The 22,157-nt window shown below is 51.8% G+C and overlaps 7 protein-coding genes across 7 annotated transcripts; 4 read left to right on the top strand and 3 right to left on the bottom strand.

Moving 5' to 3' along the window:
* Nucleotides 1-1,799: 1,799 nt before the first annotated feature.
* COL26b_009577 (uncharacterized protein) lies at nt 1,800-2,655 on the bottom strand (the record flags this gene model as incomplete). Its single annotated transcript, XM_053182302.1, has 3 exons — nt 1,800-1,984; nt 2,041-2,158; nt 2,215-2,655. The coding sequence occupies 3 exons, from the start codon at nt 2,653-2,655 to the stop codon at nt 1,800-1,802; spliced, it is 744 nt and encodes a 247-aa protein (XP_053033785.1).
* Nucleotides 2,656-8,471: 5,816 nt separating this feature from the next.
* COL26b_009576 (uncharacterized protein) lies at nt 8,472-9,065 on the bottom strand (the record flags this gene model as incomplete). Its single annotated transcript, XM_053182301.1, has 1 exon — nt 8,472-9,065. The coding sequence occupies one exon, from the start codon at nt 9,063-9,065 to the stop codon at nt 8,472-8,474; it is 594 nt and encodes a 197-aa protein (XP_053033784.1).
* A 781-nt stretch (nt 9,066-9,846) lies between these two features.
* COL26b_009575 (uncharacterized protein) lies at nt 9,847-11,609 on the top strand (the record flags this gene model as incomplete). Its single annotated transcript, XM_053182300.1, has 2 exons — nt 9,847-10,851; nt 10,905-11,609. The coding sequence occupies 2 exons, from the start codon at nt 9,847-9,849 to the stop codon at nt 11,607-11,609; spliced, it is 1,710 nt and encodes a 569-aa protein (XP_053033783.1).
* A 2,107-nt stretch (nt 11,610-13,716) lies between these two features.
* COL26b_009574 (uncharacterized protein) lies at nt 13,717-15,195 on the top strand (the record flags this gene model as incomplete). The annotated part of the gene is made up of 1 exon (XM_053182299.1): nt 13,717-15,195. One exon carries the CDS (start codon nt 13,717-13,719, stop codon nt 15,193-15,195), a length of 1,479 nt encoding a protein of 492 aa, XP_053033782.1.
* A 469-nt stretch (nt 15,196-15,664) lies between these two features.
* COL26b_009573 (uncharacterized protein) lies at nt 15,665-16,604 on the top strand (the record flags this gene model as incomplete). The annotated part of the gene is made up of 3 exons (XM_053182298.1): nt 15,665-15,827; nt 15,904-16,263; nt 16,336-16,604. The coding sequence occupies 3 exons, from the start codon at nt 15,665-15,667 to the stop codon at nt 16,602-16,604; spliced, it is 792 nt and encodes a 263-aa protein (XP_053033781.1).
* Nucleotides 16,605-17,440: 836 nt separating this feature from the next.
* On the top strand, nt 17,441-19,009 carry COL26b_009572 (uncharacterized protein; the record flags this gene model as incomplete). Its single annotated transcript, XM_053182297.1, has 1 exon — nt 17,441-19,009. One exon carries the CDS (start codon nt 17,441-17,443, stop codon nt 19,007-19,009), a length of 1,569 nt encoding a protein of 522 aa, XP_053033780.1.
* A 385-nt stretch (nt 19,010-19,394) lies between these two features.
* Nucleotides 19,395-20,499, bottom strand: COL26b_009571 (uncharacterized protein; the record flags this gene model as incomplete). The annotated part of the gene is made up of 2 exons (XM_053182296.1): nt 19,395-20,340; nt 20,399-20,499. 2 exons carry the CDS (start codon nt 20,497-20,499, stop codon nt 19,395-19,397), a joined length of 1,047 nt encoding a protein of 348 aa, XP_053033779.1.
* Between the last annotated feature and the right edge of the window lie 1,658 nt (nt 20,500-22,157).

Here is a 22,157-nt window from a genome sequence, read left to right as displayed (position 1 = left end):
AGCCAGAGTGGCAGGTTAGGCTGCAATGCTTGATATCACCGTCAGAAGCGCTATCTCACACAGAAAAAGGGTTGGCCCGAATGTTAAATTCGTTGTCGATGATGTGGAAAGCCAATAGGTAGGCGATAAGAAGTACGACTACATCTTCTGTCGGTGCATGGCTGCATGTGTTGCCGACTGGCCAAAATTAATCCGCACGATCTACGAGTGAGCGTTACCAGACCAATCAATCATCGGATTCGGGAGTTTGATGACTGACTATCATTTAGCAACCTCAACCCCGGGGGCTGGGTTGAGTTTCAAGATTCCGATTTCAACTACGACTCAGACGATGGCACGCTAACCGAAGAACATCAATTCAAGCAATGGAGCAAAAGTCTCGTCTCTGCGCTTGAGTCCATCGGACGTGACCCTTGCCCGGGACCGAAGCTGAAAGGCTGGGTGAGTGATGCTGGATTTCAGGAGATTTCGCACAAAAGGATCAAAGTCCCTGTCGGTCCCTGGCCTAGAGACAAGTGGTTTAGCGATCTTGGGGCTATGAACCTTACGCAGCTTCTAAACGGATTGGAAGGCTTTTCTATGAGAGTCTTCTGCGGAATTCGCGGGCAGACAGAGTCGGAAGTCCAGGCCCTGCTTGATGCGGTTCGCGAGGAATTGAAGACTCGTCATTTGTTCCATGCCCAGCTTGACTTGTGAGTCGTCTCAAGCGAACCCTATTTGCAAGAGCATGTTTCTAACATCTTGCTTAGCCATGTTGTTTACGGCCAGAAACCACTGGAAGGAGAAGAGTAACGTTGTAACAAGGACCTATGCGGTACCATGTCTCTGGATGGAAGAATGTAACATAAGAGACGGGAGGGAGCTGCCCTCAGTTTAGATTGAAGTGGCCATAGACATTTCTTTAAAGCCATGCTAGTCCTTGCACATTTCCCGGTCAGAATTATGCGGCTGTCATCAAAGGTGTGCCCGCAGGCGTTAACCTGCCACACGCAACAAAAAATGAGAAGAAAATTAAGGCCCCGATCGGCAGCCTAAAATCGAGTTTTGAGAATCGAATATCGGCTTAGATAACATTGCAGAAAGCCACGGAATTGCGTTCTAACAGGGCATTTCCCCCTTTTTAGGTAGAAGGCGTACAGAAAGTTCGGAGATACATATAACGCCCGCGTAGGAGGCTTTTTAAACGATGTACTGCCTAACTAACCTAAGCAAAATAGCCCAAAAAGCACCCTATTGAGCCTAATAACCAATTTTGTAGAGAGGTGTAATTAAGCGCTAAATATCGGATTTCGAGGAAGTACGCCACTCGCGTGGTTAACGGCGGGCGCTTTTATTCAATCGTACTTACTTTATGTTGAGGAAGTTTCATAGCCCACCCTATAAGAGGGTCCACAGTAAATAAATCCAGTAAGAGCACTTCGGCCGGTGCTTCGTCTAGTAAGAAGATCGCAGTATACGTACTCAGGGATCGTACTTACTTTATATTGTAGCCCGTTAGATGTACTGACATTCAATATCCAAAATCCAATATCGGGGTGTCGATCAGGGTCTAAAAGAAAAGTAGGACAAGTGAACAAAAACTTGTGACATGCCCTATTTAGTAAGATACTCAGAACATGATTATAGTGCCGCGGACCAGACTGAGACATATCACATTTGATCAGAATCGCTTTTGATCTTCATCATTCACATTTCTCATTATGCTACTTGATGCATTCATTAACTCCATGTAGGCGTGTAATCCTAACTTTCATCCATAGTACTGTCGCCTGAACCATGTAGTCGCATTTTTCAGCGCTTTACTGGACGAGTCCAGCAACGAAGGCAGCAGCAGCGGGGGCGTCCTGCTCGTAGTTGCTGTGGTCCGCAGTGATGATAATACCACCGTCGCAAATGTTGTCACCGTCGTGGCAGATGATCTTGACCTTGGAGGAGGGGATGTTGCCGACGGGCTGGCCGTCGAATGGGTCGCCGAAGATGAGGACTGTCGCGTGTTAGATTCTAGTCATGGAGGCGGTGTTCCAAAAATGCTTGACATACCGGCAGAGACCTTGTTGGTCAGAGTGGTGCTGAGCTTGGAAGCAGCGTTGTGGACGAGCTGGCCACCCTGGCTGTAGCCGGACATGACGATCTTGGTGTTGGGGCATTGGCTCGCAGCCTGAAGGCGTGGTTAGCTATGAAGTCAATGGAGAGAAATTGAGGAGCAAGACTCACCTGGGAGACCAAGTTGGCCATGGTGGTGCTGCCAGCCGCGTCACCGCCGGACAAGAAGCCCAAGACGCTGGCACTGTAGTTGACACCCTGAACGGCGAGGTTCGAGGCACCAATGATACCAGCAAGGGCGTTGAAGAAAGTAGGACCCTCAGAGCCCGCCTCTCCGACGTTACCGGCGCCGTAGGTACCACGGGCCCAGATAACCGTGACAGCACGGCAGGCAGTGCCGTCAGTCAGCTGGTTGAAGGTGTCACCGTTGTACTGACGCTTGGAGATGGAGGGAGAAATCGAGGCAACAATGGAGGGCTTGCTAAAGGCCTGCTTGTAGTACTCCTCAAGTTCAGTCATGGGGAAGGATCCCAACTCGCTACGGGCAGCGACGCTCTCGAAGGGAGCAGCCATGGCCGCTGAGGCGGCGGCGAGGAGGAGACCGGCCTTCATCTTGACGGTGACGAGTCAGCTGCTGGACCGGGATGGGTCTTGGGCTTGAGGATGAGCAGGAGGGTGGTCTTGTCGGCGGTGGGAGACTGAAGCTCTGACGATCTTCCGTGATGTGCAATCAGAGGGGAAATCGTCTTCGTCTTAAATGTTAAGCAGTATGGCTGCGCATCTCCCGTGGCTGATCAACTCTATTCCCTCGTGGCGTGCGCGTGCTGCGCGTGGACCTGACCAGCGACTCACAGGCCAAGCCCTTGGCTGTCGTCGTCGCTTCACGACCTGCCAGTTTGCAATGCGTCGCAGGGCCATGGACCAACCCTCCACCGCAAGTAGCGGTGCTGCCCTCAACGGTCAAACCATCCCAACTTGAGACAGTGGGCCGAGCCTCATGCTGACCTGTGCATGGCACATTTAGGTTATGCCATCCCATTGACCATTCAGAAACCGCCCCCAATCGGGAACATCGGTCTGCGAACAGGAAGCTGCGTTGCCCTGGGGAAATTGGAAGCAAGTTTTTGCAATGTAAGATATTGCTCTTGCAGCACAACTATGCCCACTCCAGCACCTCGGCCCGCACCGGCCCCCCTCCTTAAGGTTCAGGTGTGCCTACGGTGTTGATTAACTGCACGGGTGACAGCTGTGTTGTGGAATGCGTTGAATGCGCGTATATCCTGAAGTCGAAGTGATCATCGGTATCCCATCGGAGCCCATGGCGTCATAGGAGGTTCTGATAGGACCGGCAGTTCGCAGTATTTCTCGGGAGAGGGGCGCCCTGGCCTGTCATTGAGTCTCGTGGCCGCCGTGGGTGTTGCCGTGGGCCGCCAGCCAGGGTTTGGAGTAGCATCGCCTCGGAGATGTCGGCCGTTTACAGGCAAGCAAATCGGTGCCTAGTCCCGAATCGTAGCGGAGTTCGTCGCTGATCGCGGGGTAATCGGGGCGCTTAGAGGTGGGTGGTTGGGCTGACTGTCGGGAGAGAACACGTGGGTAGCAGACCGAGATAGGACCTTCTGCTTTTGATGAAGAACCCCGGGGTCCAAGAGCTTCGAGGTGGGAGTTATGTGTAATGATGTGCCTTTGTTGGGCGCCCAACGATCTTGGCGAGAAAACTATTCAATGCGGGGATTTTGAGGCCTTGTCAGCTTCAGGTGGAGCTGAGATCGGACCCTGCCGACTTGTATTGTGATCAGCTCATGGGGGAGAAGTAGACATGTCATAAAAATGTAGGCTGAGTCTCTCTTTGTAAATTATTAGATAAGAATCTCTTGGCCTTCCTGTTCAGGTGATGACTTCGTAGGCATGTAGTGAGGTAGAAATTGGGAATACCCTCAATGGGTTTGAGTGGGTGTGATAGTATTGCACACAATGCAAGGGCAAAAGATGCAGCTATCACATGCAAACAGAAGGGCAATCAACGTCAAACAATAAACAGCCACACTGGGCCAATTGAAGGCGGCATAACCTGTTCATTTCCAATGATGGTGAGGGGATGCACCCATCCACTTCAAAGGATCGGCAGGCACGGCACGACGTTAGCTATGATCCCCGTCCAGGAAACGGCATCCGGCCTATTTGTAGACATAGCATAGAGTAAGAATGCGATGCAGAATTTAACTAGTCATACTAAGGCTCATCGACAATGGCTGCTGCTGCACATGTACTCACAGTAGGTACTGGCTTCGCGCGGAGGTCCAACTCCAGCTTGCAACCTACCAGGAGGCAGAACTCCACAATGTTAAGCATGAGATTCTAGTAGATCGAGAACCGCAAAATTGATTCTCTAGGAAATTTATACAGCGTCTGATGTGCCGAATTGTTCGACGCTCATTGCCAGAAATATCGCCTTTTCCCTTCTTGCACCTGCCTGCGATACTCTTGCACCTTTTCAATCGCCTTATATTCAATGTCCAAGACCCTACCAAGCCCGTACTCGTCAAAGTTTTGGCAGATTGGGCATGCATCCACGAGCCAATCATCGCGGTCTTCGGCTGGCTGTGTTTCCCAAGCGTCGAAGTATCTGTCCCCATCATCGCAATCATACCACAAGTCGCCATCGTCGTCCATCTCCACCGGATAGGCTGCATGCTGAAGACCGTCACACAACGCCCTGACCATCGGCCACCGCGAAAGCTGTCTTCTGCCTTGTAGAATTGCGGTGTGGTGATGAAAACGAGTCGCATTCTTGAAGAACTCTGGGCTCAAATCAAGGTTAGGGTTTTCCCGACCCCTAATTTGCTGATCTGTATGTTCCCAAATGGGAACAAAATCGCCACCAGCAAGATAGCGTGTGTCCCTGTCATATTCTGAAACTTTGTCCTCATGACATACGTCCTGACTGAAGCCCTCCGCTTGCCCCTCGCGGAAAAAGGATGCAAAGACGGCCACCGGAGACCCCTCGGCCTCTCCCGACACCTCGCTTGATGTTGAGCTTTTAGAATTCCAGGTAACGTCACCTTGAATGTTGTACTGAAACGTCCAATTAAAACATCGGTGCCTGTCCATGATTTCGACCTGTTCCGCGAATTCTTCCACTGCATCACGTGCATCTTTGTGGGCATCTAGGAGGTATGTGTCTTTTGACCTTGAAAGACCGTAGGTCCAGAACCGAGCAACATCTGACGCTTGTATATGCCCCATCAGACCAGACCATGGAGGTTGATTAGCCCACGTGTCGTCAGGTATCGAGGGATCTGTACCAAAGACTTCGAATGGATCTGACCCGTGGTGAAGCAAATGAGCAACTGACCCCTCGAAAGCAATGTAAGGGAACTGTAGATACCAGCCGGTAATAGGCGAATACTTTTTTGTCATCATCTCTCCCCAATGAGAGAGCCCATCGAAGCTCTTCAGACCTGGATCAGTACCCTGAAGTAGTAAGTAGTGCGATGTATCGCTCAGGACTTGAACGTCTTGCATGCTTCGGAAGAGGGGTGTTCCGTTCCAACTCCCTTCGCTGACATTAACACTAGCTCCATACTGACGGAGAGCCGCAATGCCTTCAATCCACCCAGTTCTCGCTGCATTGCTCATGGGTGTCCTGCCAATGGCGCCTTCATGATCGGGATCTATGTTGGCGATCTCTAAGGCGAAAAGGACTAGGTCCAGCTGGTTTGCCTGACAGGCGCCATAAAGCAAATTGGCTGAAGGCTCATCCATTTGCCAATCGGAATATCCGACGGAAAACAAAAGCTGAAATTGCCAAAGCAATTGCGATGAATCTGCGTAAAACTGTTCCAGCAATCCTCCTGGCTTGTTGCCAAAAGACAGGAGGTCTGCTCCACGACACGTCATAGCTAGGGTAGCATCTCTAAACCCCTCTGAAAATGCAGAGAGCACGGGGGGCCTATGAATAGTTTCAACCATACCATTCCTCTCCAGCAGCAAGTAAACATTGTAAACACTTACAGTTTGTTCTCTCCCAGGTGAGAGGTGGATGGATCACACCCTTGATCCAACAAATACTCTAGTACTGATTGGCCACCCCAAACAAAATGATCTTCGTTTAACAGGGGTATCCATTGTCTAAGCTTGCCTGAGATAACGTGCTTCAAACTGTTAGATGTTAAATGCATGGAGCTGACGAGATCTACGTGATAACTAACCTCAAGCAAGCCTCCAATCTCCTCATCCGCGTCATGTATGTTTGCTTGTCCTGTTTCTAGCAGGTAGTGTACTTCTTGGAGATCCCAGTCCCTACAGGCCAAGAAGATTGGGGCGTCTCTGGGCCGTACATTGACGATATGCAGTGACGCGGTGAGCAAAGGCTCAAGTTTCCAAAACCGGCAAAGTAGCTGAGCCTGAACCTCGATCCGGATAAGGTATTGACCCAACCATTTGAAGCACATATTAAAGAGGAGCTTAGCTTTTCGAGACTTCATTCTGGACTCCAAGGTGAGATTTGCTTCCGTAGTATAGAGACTTTCGGTGGAAGTTTCAGGTGTTTTGGCATTGCCAAACGTTGCTATCAAGTGTCTTCGAGTCACGCGTCGGTGGTGTTGCATTAACATGTAGGCGGGATCATTTCGATATTCTAGCTGGGCTGGGGGGCATTCAACGGCGGCACCATTGTAACTAATCCTCCTGGCGGAGGCACGACCCGAAAACGCCCCCTTTTCGAATTCAGTAGGTCACCTTGGCAGGTTTTGGGAACGTATGTGCTCACCACGAGCTGTGTCATTGTCGTGGAGAGAAAGGTTTTCATGTCGTCAAGAGATTGCTTTGTTTCTTCCCTCGTCAACGACTGGCTGATGGTGAGAGATTTGTGACTTATGGAAAACAATCGTCTAAATAATACTTGGGTTAGAAAAAGCATAACAGTAGATTCCCCGCTTGATCCCATTAATGTGCGCGGCTTGCAGTTCTTTTACTTACAACATGAGGATTTGAAGCATGATGCTCAATTCGTCATTTACCATTTGAGCGTCTTGAAGTATGCTCTGCGCTTTTCTCTTGTCTAGCATAGCCCAGCGCAGCCGATTCCTCACGCCATGGGAGGCACCGGCCGAGACTGTGATGATACCCTCTAGACGCATCAGTGAATCTGAGATGCTCTCCATGCCCATGGCGAACATTCTCATGTGATGTTCCGGCAGCAAAGTTAGCTGGGCTTGTGTTTCCGGCAACTCGTCACACAAAGCTGCGACCTGTAAAAGAAGGTCGTGAAGACTTTGCAGTTTGAGGCGAAGCTTTGTGATCTCTGCTGGCGCATGCTGAAATGAGGAGACAACACTGTGTGCCAGCTTGCCTGTTTTAAAAGACAGCTCTACGAACTGGGCAATCGCAGCCGCAGCTCCGAGGGCTTCCATCTCGACTTTCGGGAGAATTACCCAGAATTGTGAGCTGGACTTCACTTGTACCTGGAGTTTAATCCGGAACGGAGAAGTGTGTGCTAAATAGAAATGGTAGGGTTGAGGGTGCAGGCTGGCTGCAGGTTCACGTAGGAAACGTTGAGATGCGTGGAGATCACAGATGGAAACGAGTCTGCCCTGGGGCAACCCTCTACATAAGTACCACCTGCGTCTTACATTCTTAAGGCTTTCATCGAGGCGTAGTCTGCTTTATTGGCGGTGGCAAGAGCGGTGCAATGCATGTGAGTCCTGCAGCTTAAGAATATTCTAAGTCGCGATTCGCCAGCCTGATCTACTCACTGTAGACTTGGCTGGGCACAATTTGGTCACATTCATAGCAAAACTCCCGAGTGGGTTATAGATGATGAGAGACCTCTGTCAGCGGACTATTTGCCGAATAGAAAGTTGTTCCGCTCTTTGGTTTCACGAGCTGCGCCCCCCGAACTCTTAATCCCTTGGAAATAGTTGACTAAGTAATTATACTGTACGCATAACAATCGACATCAATTTGCAGTACAGAATAAACGAGCGAATAATAGAGCAAAACATATGCTGGTGCTACTCTCATTCTCAAAGACCTTGCCGCGAGTTACATAGGCTGTATCGAAGATGCGTCCATAAACCTTCCAGCTACCAGACTGCGAGATATTCTGGCTCATGAACACCCATCACATGATTATCGCTGGCTCCACTTGAGTCTTGCACTCGTTCCAATATTCTCTGACTAGCGAAGACTGAATGATGCAAACATACTTACTCAGCAGGTAAGTCCGCCATCAATGACGATCGACGTCCCGGAGATATACGTCGACTCATCACCGAGCAGAAACCCTACCAAAGCAGCCACGTCCTCAGGCTGACCCCACCTTGGGATAGGAGGACTATAAACGCCCGAGTCTTCTGCTTTTGCCTGGGCCATCATTGGGGTGTCGATAGCACCACTTTCGAGAAAATCAGCATGAAAATTGACGTTCACTAGAAGGCATTCACTGACGGATTGACGCAGTTGACACGTATTTTGCGATGACCGTATTCCCTCGCTGCTTGCCTGGTCATCCCCAACACCGCATGCTTGCTGGCGACATAGGCTGAGCCACCGGAATCAGGCGCGCTTCTCAGCCCAAGGACACTCGAGGCATTGACAATTGAACCCCCGTCCGTGAGATGCTTCAGCTCTTCGCGCATGGAGTACATCGTCCCAGATAGGTTGATGCTGAGGACTAGATTCCAGTCCTTGTCGGTCTGCGCTTCGAGGCGATCCACGGTCGAGCCGCCTGTCCCGGCAATATTGGCCGCGCCATCAAGTCTTCCAAAGATTTTGACTGTCTCTTCGATCCAGCTTTTGACTTGCTCGGAATCGCTGACGTCGACAACGGTGGCCTCAATACGTACTCCAATGGCCGACAGCTCTGTGGCCAGACTTAACAAAGCATCTTTCTGGACGTCTGAGATTGCAAGAGATGCTCCACGGGTGGCGAGGTAAGTCGCGACTGCGCGTCCGATGCCGCTAGCAGCCCCGGTGATGGCAATCACCTTGTCGTTGAAGGGTTTCAATGTGGTCGAGGCCATAATTCAAATTGGTGCTGCAATATTCGTATGATTATGATGTGTTGTGATGATACTGGGCCGGAAGAAAACGTTTACCTATGAGGCCGTCTTCAAATTTATACTTGTGAGCTACGCGCCTCTGTAGTGCGACGCCACAATTCGGGATGTCTGGAAGTCTGACCTAAACCCATTGTTCCCATCAGTGTTTGCCTCAATTTCCCCGCGAAAAACAGATTGATCTGATAGTTCAGGCGCACCGCTGTGCTTTGACATAAGAGCGCGGCGTTGGCAGCCTGGAGATTTTCTGCTGCTGCCCAGGCCCGTCGGAAGTTTGTTCAGGCCGCGTCCGCTGGAACCATCGGCGGCACCCTTACCGTTTCCGGCATGTTAAGCGCCGGACGAAGCTCCGTAAGTCAGGGGTGGCGGCGGGAATTACCCACCGGCCGTAAGCCGCCGCCGCCGTCGCCCGCACAATTATTCTCCGCGAGGGTCCGGCAGTCGACCGCCGAGATATCTTGAAATTCGATCGCATATTATGTTGCAGGGGATTTCGTCATTCGTGGAGGCGCTCTGTCCACGAACCACTTGGATTGTTCGCATTACACCCCGCGACATCCGCCACGGGTTTCCGCGGACCCGAAACCGTGCTCCACTGTGACAAGCAAAGGTGATAAAACACAAGCAATGGGCTTCCGCTTCATTGCTCTTTTCGATCACCATCGAATCAATCACTAGCCGCCAGAGTAATCCTATTTCATTCTTACTATCTATGTCACAAATTCGTAAAGAATCGCCAACCGACATGTTCTACGTCGTAGCCTCCGCCGCTGCGGCGCTGTCATTTTTTCTCTACTCCTTATACCAATATCTACTTCCCAAGCCAATCCCTGGGATCCCATACAATGTCGACGCTACCAAGAACTTGCTCGGAGACATTCCACGTCTGCAAAAAGAAGCCAACACAAATGTCTACGGCTGGCTGATCAACCAGACTCGTATCCACAAGAGCCCTATCATCCAGGCATTCATCGAGCCCTTCCACCAGCCTTCGGTCCTCGTCGCCGACTTCCATGAGGGCCAAGACATCCTGATGCGACGCAAGGAATTCGAACGATCCGATTTCAGTATTGCGCTTCTCAGCGGAGAAGCTCCGAACTTCCACATCAACATCAAAACAGGACCAGAATGGAAGGCTCATCGACGTCTCCTACAAGATTTGATGGCGCCCAAGTTCCTGCACGGAGTCGCCGCCCCTAATATCTACAAGAGTTCTGCTCGCCTCCTAGACCTTTGGAGAATCAAAGCACAGGCTGCCGTGGGGCGTGCGTTCCAAGCAGATATGGACATCTTCTACGCCGCGCTAGATGCTGTTTTCGACTTTGGATTCGGCGATGCGATTGAGCAGAGAGCACTAATCCCGCAAATAGAAAAGGTTGCAGCAGCTGATATACCCACCAATACCAATGGAAACAAGGCCGTCGAGTTCCCTTCCGCACCAATCGACCCGTCGTTTCAAGCAACACTGAACTCTGTCGAGAACGTGGGCCCGGTTGCTGCGAGCGGTTTCCCCAAACTTGCTTGGTGGCTTGTCGGTTGGAGACCCAGCGTGCAGCGCAACCGAGCAATCCTCGATAAGTTCATAAAAGAGCAAGTCATGAAGGCGGTCGACCGATACAAGAATGAAGGCGCGGACGACAACGACGACTACGTCAAATCGGCGATTGACCTTATGGTACAGAGGGAAGGTACATTTGCCAAAAAGGAGGGGCGAGATCCTGTGTTTTGGAGTCAAACAATGAAAGACGAGGTAAGAAGACTGCCTTGTTTAATTGGATCGATCTGACAAGTTGTGTCTGCTAGACTCTTGGCTTCATCGTCGCCGGACATGACACCACAAGCACCACCTTGTGCTGGGGCGTCAAATTCCTCTCGGACAACCCAGAACCCCAAAGTCGATTACGCCAGATTCTCCGGAGCAAGCACGAAGCTGCTGCAGCCGAAGGCCGCGCTCCTACGTATGCTGAGATTGTACAAACCAGTGTACCATACCTGGATGCCTTGGTCGAGGAGATGCTACGCTTAGCCCACACAACAATCATTCAGGAACGACAGGCTAGCGAGGACACCATTGTACTTGGCCACCGGATCCCCAAGGGTACTAACGTATTTGTCGCCAATCAAGGCGCCAGTTTTACGGAGCCTGCATTCGACATTCCCCAACCTCTCCGCAGTGAGTCGTGCAAGAATGCCATGGAGGAGCGGGGAATGCGATCCTGGAACGAGGATGGAATGAACAAGTTCTGGCCGGAGCGGTGGTTGGTGACGAACAAGGAGACCGGAGAGCAGGTTTTCGACTCGGCGGCTGGGCCTACCATCCCATTCGGTCTCGGTCTTCGGGGTTGTTTCGGACGCAGACTGGCATACATGGAGTTGAAGCTCTTGGTTACTCTTCTGGTGTGGACCTTTGAATTCTTACCTTGTCCAACGGAGCTGTCGACTTACGAGGACGTTGAGGGGTTGACTCGTAAGCCGAAGCAGTGCTACGTCAACCTGAGAGTCCTGTGAAAGCAAAGCCCTTTCACTTGAGAATCAAAGCGGGTTGGATATTTTCCTGTAAGATAGGTGTAGCCGGCGGAGTAGAGATAGACAGTCATTAACAACGGGAGCGATGCGCATAAATCGCGGCTGGGAATTTTCTTTGAGTCGATAGAGGATTGAATGAAACTAATTGGAACCTTTTATTTCAATCTTGGCTTGATCTCCTCCCACAACGCACCATATTTGTCCACCAACCCAACTAACTGACTGAAACCAACTTCTGAAGCGATGTTACAGCGTCTCATAGATTTCTCGTCCTCGTCATAGGCCATTTTCAGTGAGCATTAACTTTGAGCGAAGACAGGAGCCAGATGCTTCCACCTATGGCATTTTGAGTCATTACTCGATCCTTAAGGCATTGAACTGCTCCGAAATGTCAGTCGTGTTGGCGCCGCTAGCTGCTATCGTGAGGCTAAAAGTAAATGCGGTCAGTAGAACCCGCGACAGCGGACGTACTCAACGCCGTTTCATGTTGGGTAGAAAGTTGCTTACTGCATAAGCATGTCAGCTGGCCGCGATCACAAGATCTCAAGATAAAGAGTCACATACCATTTCAGTGTCAGTGACATGAGCACCCTCCAAAGCAGCAAGATCGAACTTGCCACCATCCCCAAGCAGTAAGGTGTCCGGCTCAACCTGGCTGGCGCAGGTCCTAGTTGGTCGGGATGCCAAGGAAGCCGACGGTGGGGAAGACGTCGAGACCGGAGCCGCCGTAGCCGCCGCCGACGTGGAGACGGATGTTGATGACGGAGACGCTGGCAGCATATATGAATTTGTACTAAGTCTAGATCAAATCCAAAGACTAAGCTAGTCGCATAGTAGAGTTCGTCTTGGCAGCATAATAAAGTAGTACCTATCAGCCTTGGACTGACAAGCTGCGCCCTGCTACAGTGTACATGGTAACATTTGACAGAAGAATTTTCCATCGAGTTTCATCGGTATGACAACATCTGAGCTTACTCTTACTCCGCAAACCTCCATAGGTAAACACAGGAAATTCCATGTTGAGTTTTGGTAGTTGCTATCCTAATTGAGTCCGAGCAAAGCCAATCGCAACCTTTCCTGAGTTCCAGTACGGCGGCTGTAAACCAAGGTACTCTTGAAAGAAACCCACATCCCTTCACCGGTGAGTCCATGACAAGAGACTGGCCACAGGCCAGCCTTGTTGTTGCTAAGAACAATAGTTCAGGTACGCGTTGGCTAAGTGCCAATGTGGAGCCAACCCCCGAGCATCGAGTCTCCCGACGATCTAGCTTGCTGGCTCGGATTTCGGATACTCCCCATCAACTGGGTTGGAATGCAGCGACCCGACCCGTGACTAAACTTTTGAAGGTAAGGCCAAATCTAAATACGATGTGGACACATTGGAGAAGATTCAATCTGACTTATCAAGCACCGCTAGCGCAGGGTTCGCCGGGGAGATCCATCCGTGCAAGCGAAGGATTCCGCGCCTTTTGTATCTGCCCGCTTGCGCGAAGCTCTCGGCCGGTCCATTGCCATGAAATGCAAGGGGTGAGCTTTTTGGTATGAATGATCGAATCAAAATCGTATACAAATGGCGCGTTGCGCGGAGAAAGAATTCCGGCCACGGTCTATTGGTGTTGATTGAGGCTAGGCACAACTGAACCGAAGTAGTGATAGGAGGTGAAATGTTTTGAGCTGCTATTCATACTAGAGCTTTGTGCGGAGTTAAGTTAATTTTCACATACCTTCGAGATACAGTTTTGAGATGCAGAAATTCCTGTAAGAGCCATATTCAGGTCTGGGAGATTTCAATTCGTTGTTGAAAATCGGCCCCGCCCGGGTAGCAAAACTTCCAGGAAATGCGTACATCCGTTGTTTTCATCTGCACTCATCTAAAGATCTATAGAGACTCGCTGAAGAGTGCTGTGCTTGATTTTTCGCTTCATATTTTGTCCGGACTCCTCCGGTTGGTGGCGCCAGAAGCAAACATCACGCAACTACCCACTCTGCCGCCACGGGGCATAGGCACACCTTGACTCTTTGGGCATCCGCTCACCCTATCTCTCAAATCTCACTCATCATCGATCGTTACTCACAAATTCTCATGAATATGGAGACTGAATTCGACGCCTTTGAAATTGACGACTTCGGCCCTTCGGTACGGGTCCAGGTGCCAAGCACCAACGAGGGTCTCAGCCAATTCAATCAGGCCTTTCTGGACCCGCAGCAACGTGCATACGTCCAGCACATTGACTTTCACGTCGTCCTCCCGGCCATCAGTAATAAGCGCCTGAGAAAGATACAAAGCTCAAAAGAAGCCGCAGAAAACGACGCACATTTCACGAAAGCTGTCACGAAATTCCTCGGTCGGCTGGCGAAATGGGAGCGTCGCCGATATGGCCCGGGGATCACGCTGAAGATGGTCGTCGCGTCGCCGACGGACTGGCTAGTGGAGGAGATGGAAGAGGACGGGGAGCTGGTTAACACGCACAACCACCGAGTCGCTCCGATATGGCAGGTGCGCGATCACTTTCGGTACATCCGTTTCGACGAGAGCGTGCTGCCGCCGTCCGGGACTGGATCATCGGGGCTGCCGCAGGTCGCGTGCGTCTCGGACTTTGAAGTCGACGGGGGCCCGGGCGGTCGCAATCTGCATCCCGAGGTGATCTCGGCCATCTCGAGCGCCTTGACGTCGGCGAGGAAGATGGAGTGGAGGTTGAGGCTGCCGACGCGCCGTCTCATGTCTGCCCGGCGGGAAATCCGGTCCGCTCTTGGGAATGCACTGTTGAACACGGCGTTTCCGAGTCTTGTTGAGTTCAAAGTCAAGCTGGAGGATGCCGATCCCCATGATGAGACGTTTGAACCTGGCAATCTGTTAGACAACGGCGAGCCGGAGGACAGATTAAGTCTCGGTGTGCGGCGACTCTGCCAGCTTCCCACGCTTCGGAGATTACATCTAGAGTCGCTGTGGATTTTATCGCCAGTCGCCTTGGGCTCGCGACCGAATCCAGAAGACATGCTGTCCTCATCTCTGGAATACCTCTACGTGGACTGCGCTGTTACGACCCCGGATGGAAGATACTTACTGACCGGGAACCCTGAAAAAGCCATGATGGACGACGGAGGCTACGCGACAACCTCTGACGCATCTCTAGCGACATTCGACTCAGATGATTCGGACGCCTCAGACTTCCAACCGGACTTTGAGTGGGCCAAGCAGGCCGGCGAATTCCCCGGGCGCTGGTTCCGACTGACCCCCGACCCAGCCACCTTCACACCCCTGGCTGTCTCTTTCGCCGAAGCTGTTGCCAAGATGCCATCGCTGCGGCGAATGGATGTGCATTTTGGGGGAACGGCGGCGAATACCCGAGCACCCCTGGAAATGTCTTACTTTGCGCCTGGGGAAGCAAATCGTGGGGCAAGCCAGCTCAACGGCCGGAAGAAGTTTGACGAGGAACACGTCGATCGGCCGCGTTGGTTTCTCCTTGGGGGCCGGAAGTTTGACAAGCACTGGGTGGTACCGAAGGAGCTGGAGGACGCATTTAAAGGACGGTCAGAAACTGGCTGCTTTCATCTTACTACCAACTGAGAGGGAAGACAAGATCGTAAAATATGAAGCTTTCTAATCCGGATTATTCTTTCAAAGGCCATCGTGATCATCGAGCGCCCGATGATCTTCCCAACCAGGTAATAGAAGGTAGCAAACCATATCTAACCAAGCACATGATCGCTTAGAGAGACAATCTAAACGGGCAGCGCGAGGTAACATCCAACCAATATCATGCAGACAGGCCTGCATTCCGCCATTTCCGGGCATCTGCGCCCCAACAGACCCGCCTCGCTTGCGCACTCATCCATCCTATCCATTCTGAAGTTCCTCCATCCCGCACATGGCCGCCATCCTCCCCCGCCGCTCCACCCTGTCCGTTTGAAGGAGGTGCCAGATAACGGAACATCGGCGGCCTTTAAAAATCACGCAATCGCCGGCAGAGTTGCAAATGTCGTGATTTTAGACCGAAGCACGCCGCCAATATTCTTCTCTGACGCCGAAAGAAAAAATGGGCGGAGCGCCGTCCGTTCCCACCGATCCGTCCCGGAGGATCCAGGTCATCGGCGCGGGGTACTCCCGGACCGGAACCGTCTCTCTGCAGCTGGCGCTGGAGAAGCTCCTCGACGGGCCCGTGATGCATGGCGGCACGCAAGTTCTCCATCGCGAAGATGGTACGTTTCCTCATTCCACTATTTAGTTGATGGGTCGAGATGTGAGAGATTGTGCTAATTAATGGTGCGAAATCAGCATACTGCAAGAAGCTCGCGCAGGCGTACGAGGCCAAGCGCGCCGGCGATAAAGCGCGACTCCACAGGCTGCTAGAAGACATTTTCGCGGGGTACGTCGGGTGCACCGACATGCCGCCGATCGACTTTATTCCCGACCTGCTGGAGCTGTACCCGGACGCCAAGGTGGTATTGACGACACGGGACAACGAAAAGTTTGCGAAAAGTATCCAGCTGGTAGGAAGCAATGCCTCCATATGGTGGCTGCCGTACGTGATGTGGCCGGTTCCCGGCTGGCGCTGGTTCCCGACGCTGGTGAATGAGTTCACCAACTCGGCGATGAAAATCAAGGGCCCGACAGATGGCCAGGACCATTATCACTGTGAGACCTTTCTCTGCACCCCCCCACAAAGGCATAGAGACTTGTACGTGCGAATACTGACCTTTGCACCAGCAATACTTCCGAACTGGAATCATTCGGTGCAGCAGATGGTGCCGGCTGACAAGCTGCTCATCATGGATCTGAAAGAAGGGTGGGAGCCTCTGTGCAAGTTTCTGAACGTGCCTGTTCCTAATGAGCCGCTGCCGAGAGCGAATGACGCGGCTGCAATTGAGAAGACCGCCCAAGAGGTCATTGTCAAGCTGATGGGCATATGGAGCGGTATGTTTGCGGCGTCTGGCGTGGTTTCATTTACCGCTTGGAAGCTTTGGAAGACCAGGTAGCGTCGGGTGTGCTTTAGGGGACAGGGGTCAGCGGAGCGGCTTCAATGAATACCTGCGTGCCAAAGGCGTGCGGCAGCAAAGATAACAATTTCGTAGAGAAGATGAATGTGATATTCATTTCGAAAGAAACGTTTCTGAGAATGACACAAGAGGATTCCATTAAAACATGATTGGTCAGGAGCAATGAGACGAACTCGATCCCGCCCAAGTGTTGTGCTCCACAGCGAAACAGTGTCACTGAATGGTCTCCACGGAGGGCAAAAAAGGTTTCGCAAAGTCTTTCCCTCCCGAAACTCTAAGACTACTTCATCAAGACGACAAACTCTTCTCAAGGTTCGCACTTCGATGATATAAATACTATCCGTACTAGCTCTGTAATGCTGATCTAAGGTGGACCATAACTGCCGACATCCGTACACCTCGTCACGCCTTAACGGCCCTGTTGCTCGGAACAGCCCCACCTCGGATTCCACTTCGGATTCGCTTTCACGGTCTTAAGAAGGGATGATGATCATGACCCGGTACTGAGAACCAAACTACGGCTTCTAGAAAAGCGCTCGCCGCGTAATCTGAGTCGCATCATCGAGGCTCAGCAATATGAAGAAAACAGGCGATCTGCGTTTGTTTTACGTACGGCGTGGCCGAGTTATTCTTTGCTCCCTTGTCCAATGACGATTGTTTAGTAAACCAAACGGACTGACCAGTCTACATCATGAGGCGGCTCAGGGGCTCATATAAAGACCAAAGGAAACTGCATAGCTTTTGGAATTGGGCTACTATCTTCCACAGACATACCGACTACCACATTCGTTCTTCTTTACACAACGCCTCACATCATGTGGAAGCTCGCCGCTGCCGCAACACTCCTCGCAGAGGCCAATGCGGCTTTCTCAACTGTTGTCCAAACAAACTATGGATCTGTTCAGGGCTATCCGGCTTTCAACAGCACTCCGGTCAACATGTCGCTCACCAATTGGGCCGATATCACCGTCTGGAAAGGCATCCCCTTCGCAGCAACCACCGCCGGCGAAAACCGCTTCAAGCCTCCTCAGCCCGTGACCCCCTGGAACACGACCCTCGACGCCAAAGACTTTGGCAACGCCTGTCCCTCTGCACTGGGCACCGGCGAAACCGAGTACTCCATCGGTGAGGACTGCCTGAGCCTCAACGTCTGGAGCGCGGCGAACTCGTCAGACGCCAAGTTGCCCGTCGTGATGTGGAGCTACCCGGCCGGATCTAGCTCTGCGTTCCCCCTTTTCGACGGAGCCGGCACGGCTGATAAGGGCGTGGTGTTCGTCAACTACAACTACCGCACTGGTTCCTTCGGGTGGCTTGCTACCCCTGAGCTCAACGAGGAGAGGCTTGCGAGTGCTGGGTCCAACAGCTCTGGCAATTGGGGAATGCTCGACCAGTTCGCAGCGCTTACTTGGATTCATGAGAACATTGCCCAATTTGGAGGCGACCCGGATCACATCACGGTCATGGGCCAATCTGCCGGGTCCGCGGCCACGTACCATATCCTGAACAGCCCGCTCCACAACATCACCATCCACGGCGCCATCATCCAGAGCGGTGTTCGGGACCCTCACGACCCTTTGGCCACGAGCCTTGCGGAGAACTACAGAACTTTGGATGTGAACATGGACACTGCGGCGAGGTTCATGGCGTCGTTGAAATGCTCTGACATTGCCTGCATGCGCGCGTTGCCGATGGACGACCTGGTCACCGAGTTCTTGTCGTCTGAATTCGACTTCACCGCCACGCTCGATTACTACGCCATGCCCGACACCTACCTCAACACCCTGGAGAAGGGCATCGCACAGGACGTCCCCGTCATGACCGGCAACACCAAAGACGAGAGCGGCGCTTCGTACGGGCTCAACATCACCCTCGCGACGTACCTCTCCGACCTCAACGAGACCTACGGCACCTGGCAACAGGAGTTCCTCGCAGCATACCCCGCCAACGATTCCGCGACAGCCTCCGCGGCCTACAATGCGCAGTTCACCGACCGGTCAAAGGTTGGCACCTACTTCTGGTCCCAGCTCTGGGCCAAGAACGCCACCTCCTCGGTGTACAACTACATCTGGGACCATGCGCCGCCTGGACAGACCCAGGGGGCGTACCACGAGAGCGAGATCAACTACGCGATGAACAACCTGTACGGAACGGATCTTCCGTGGACGAGCGAGGATTACGCGATTGCTGAGACGATGAACGCGTACTGGGTTGCCTTCATCAAGAACGGAAATCCCAACGCGGAGGGGCTTGCGGACTGGGCACCAGCAACGGATGCCAATGCTACTGTGATGGAGCTGGGTGAGGGATTCCAGGTTCTGCCGATTGCAAAGGAGAGCCAGATTGACCTGTTCTCACGGTGGTTTGACTCATTGGTAGCTTATTAAGTTGCATGTATAGGTAATCCTCCTGAAGGGTTGGAATTGAAAGAATTCTGTCTTTTACGGACTTAATCTAAAGCTCAATGTTGAGTTCATCTGTAATAGTGCCTGTGAAGCGGTCTCGTGAACGCGGTGAGCCAGATCAACTTCGCATCGCATCGATGGTCGAAATCTGAGGGTGGATGTAAGACCCGTTGACCGCGTATTCTTCTGCTCCGTACCAACGGACTGGGATGAAGGTCAGCAAGCTTGCAACAGAATGTCGTACCATTCGTGCCTAAGCGGCCTTAACTCACGAGTGACAGATATCGTTGCCCCCCCTGGAGTAATTGGCAACCAGCTGCATGCCTTTGTTAGCAATTTGTTGCTCAGTGAACATCCAATAAACAACTCACTTAGCTGTCCAGTTTGTAGGAGGCTCAATACCAGAGGCCTGGAGCAGTACTTGAAACTCTCTATGATCCCCCTTCGCAACTGGAGTTCCATCCGGAAATGTCAGATTGCTCCTATCACCAACCATGTACTTTTCCATGTCGTTTGGAACGAGATCTTGGTCCGGACCGTACACCGTGAGACTCCAAAACCCGCCATCCTTGATTTTCGGGGGCTCGGGGAAGGTAAATAAAATAGACTTCCCCTCTTCGACCACAAGATCCCCTTCGTGAAAGGGGTACACGCTCTCTGAAGGGTCGAGAGCCAAGTATGCCGTGGTTGCGATCTGGTACCGAGCTTCGTAGTGAGAGTCAAACTTCCCGATATACCCTTCAGAGACGATGAACCAGTCGTTCCCAACATCTTGACGAACACCAGGCTTATCCATGAAAGCGAGGGAGGTCTTGTTGGCAAGCTCTACCGCCGCAGTCAGGTTGGATCCTCGTGGTTGAGTGAATGTTCTGTTGTTGAAACCCGCCTTGCGCAGTTCCGCGGCGACCCAATCCCTGTCTGAGGCAACGTAGGGCGGATTGTACGGAGCGAGCGCGGCGGCAACTTTCATGACGGCCTCGTAATAGGACGATATGTTGCCGTCATTGTACTCTGGTTTGGTGAACATGGTGAGATCCAGTGGCGGAGCGATCGGCGGCTCAGGTCTGGGGATAGTGCGAGAAACGTTGAAGCCCAGCTGAAGCTTTTGGACAATCTTGACGTCTTCCTCGGATCGGTCTGTGAGGATTCTAGAGTTCACCAGCCCATATGCCATGGGGTACTTGATGACTCCGGCGAAGCCATCAGGGATGTTCTCGGTCTCGAGGCCGTAGTTGTCCGGGTCGTATTGGATGAGATACTCTCCAGGCTTGCTGACTCCAAGGTTCCCAATGTTGATCAAATTGTCGCCGTACCTGAGTTCGAGGAAATGTGAGCGCCGAAGAAGCAATTGAGGTGCATTTAATTACTCACGGCGTGCATATGGGAAAGACCCAGTACCGGTCTTGTGGCATCTCTGGGATGTTGACCACTATGTCATCGGAAGACAGGTCAATAAACAAGATTGAATACATCGTGTCGGCATTTGGCCGTACAACCCCCACACCACCTGGCTCATTTGGCTCTGGGTCAGGGAGGTTGACGTTTGGTTTCAGGGGGACTTCTCTGAGGATTGGCTTCGCGACGTTTCCGTAGGCATACAGAGAATAGCCGTACTATGTGTTCTACGTCAGTCTTCTAAATGCCAAAATGATTGAGGAATCAGGTGCGGTATACCGTGTACGCAAAAGCTAAAGCGTTTTGAGATTCATGCCTGGGGATTGTAACGCCTAGTGAAAGACTGATGAGGCTCAAGACTCCGTTTATAAGTGTTGATCTCATGGTAAAGTTTGATGGCGAGAAGGTTGTATGTATTGTAATATGGATTCAAACGACAGAGAAATCATTTCCAGACTTCCCGTCGTTTAGTTCTTATAGAATTCGAGGCATTACCAGTTTAAAGTCTCAAGGCCCCACGCCAGCCCATCTGACGCGGGCAAGTTGGGGCAGGGCCAAGGCTGAATTATTCTCGCCTCAGCATGCGCCCGATTAATGAGACAAGAAACAGAAAGTGACGACAGCACTAGCTTTGGAATTCGTAAATGACCGTCAATTTTAGATTCCATTTATGGTAAAAACTCAACATACCAGAGCCAGCTAATACAGAGCTGGCCAGCTATTGTTCTGCCGGCAGCAGTGATACGGCGTAGTTGTGTGATAGATGCTGCTATCTTTGCTCTTATCGAAACGCGATTTGCTAGGCATTCTGGAGAAGCTTGACTTTGCCGACATGCAGCTTACCCGCATGCTTATTTCCGCCATCTTGAGGGCTGTACGACCGGCCCAGCCGCGCTGACGTCGGCTCACTGCAAGCCACATTGGGCCCGATTGGCCTCCTGGTTGAGATGATGGATAGATAAGCGTTTAGATAAGAGCTTTCTGCAGTCTTGAGTGTCCATACTGCTAGCGTGCTGTCACTTTGACTGAGGATAACTGAGTCTTCAATTTTCGCAAGTCCGCCGGTTCTATATGCGAGTTTTGTAAGAAGGTGAACTCACAAGACCTTCTCTGAATTGACTGTATCATAAATTTCGATGCTCTACGACACAATTTGCGCCAATGGCTTGAAAATTCGTCCAGCGAATGATACCTCTCTGGCGCAGTACATAGAAAGCGACTCGAATACAAGGGACTTTGGTTAGACGCCAAGCATGGCTGAGTCGATCCTTCGCCTTACGCTGCGCAGCATGTAGATCTAGCAGGCCACTTCAAAAGATCATAATTTCTTGACATATCTCGAAGACTCACCGATCAAAGCTCAAGGCGGATTGCAAAAGGCAGAAACTTCAACGTCTTCCGGAGCCTCAATGATTTGCTTCCCCACCCTATTCCGTCAACTCCAGCCAATGCAACCTGTCAGAATCATGTCAGCCGCGTCGATCCCACCTAGCACGAACCGTTCCCCAGACGTGGGAGGTGCGGAAAGTCTCCCAATCCGAACCGCCAAGTTCCCGACAAAGTATCGCCGCAACACGCCTCGCTCTAAAAACGGCTGTTTGTCATGCCGCGCGCGGCGGAGAAAGTGCGACGAGGTCAAGCCGAGCTGCACATCATGCAGCCGCAGTGGGCGGGAGTGCTCTTGGCCTGTCAAAGAGAACAATGCCAGCCAGAACACATCCCGGACTGGAAGCGA

Source organism: Colletotrichum chrysophilum (genome assembly GCF_026319265.1).
Source record: "Colletotrichum chrysophilum strain AFK26 chromosome Unknown scaffold_93, whole genome shotgun sequence".
Lineage (NCBI taxonomy): Eukaryota > Fungi > Ascomycota > Sordariomycetes > Glomerellales > Glomerellaceae > Colletotrichum > Colletotrichum chrysophilum.
This window is presented reverse-complemented; position numbering and strand designations above follow the sequence as displayed.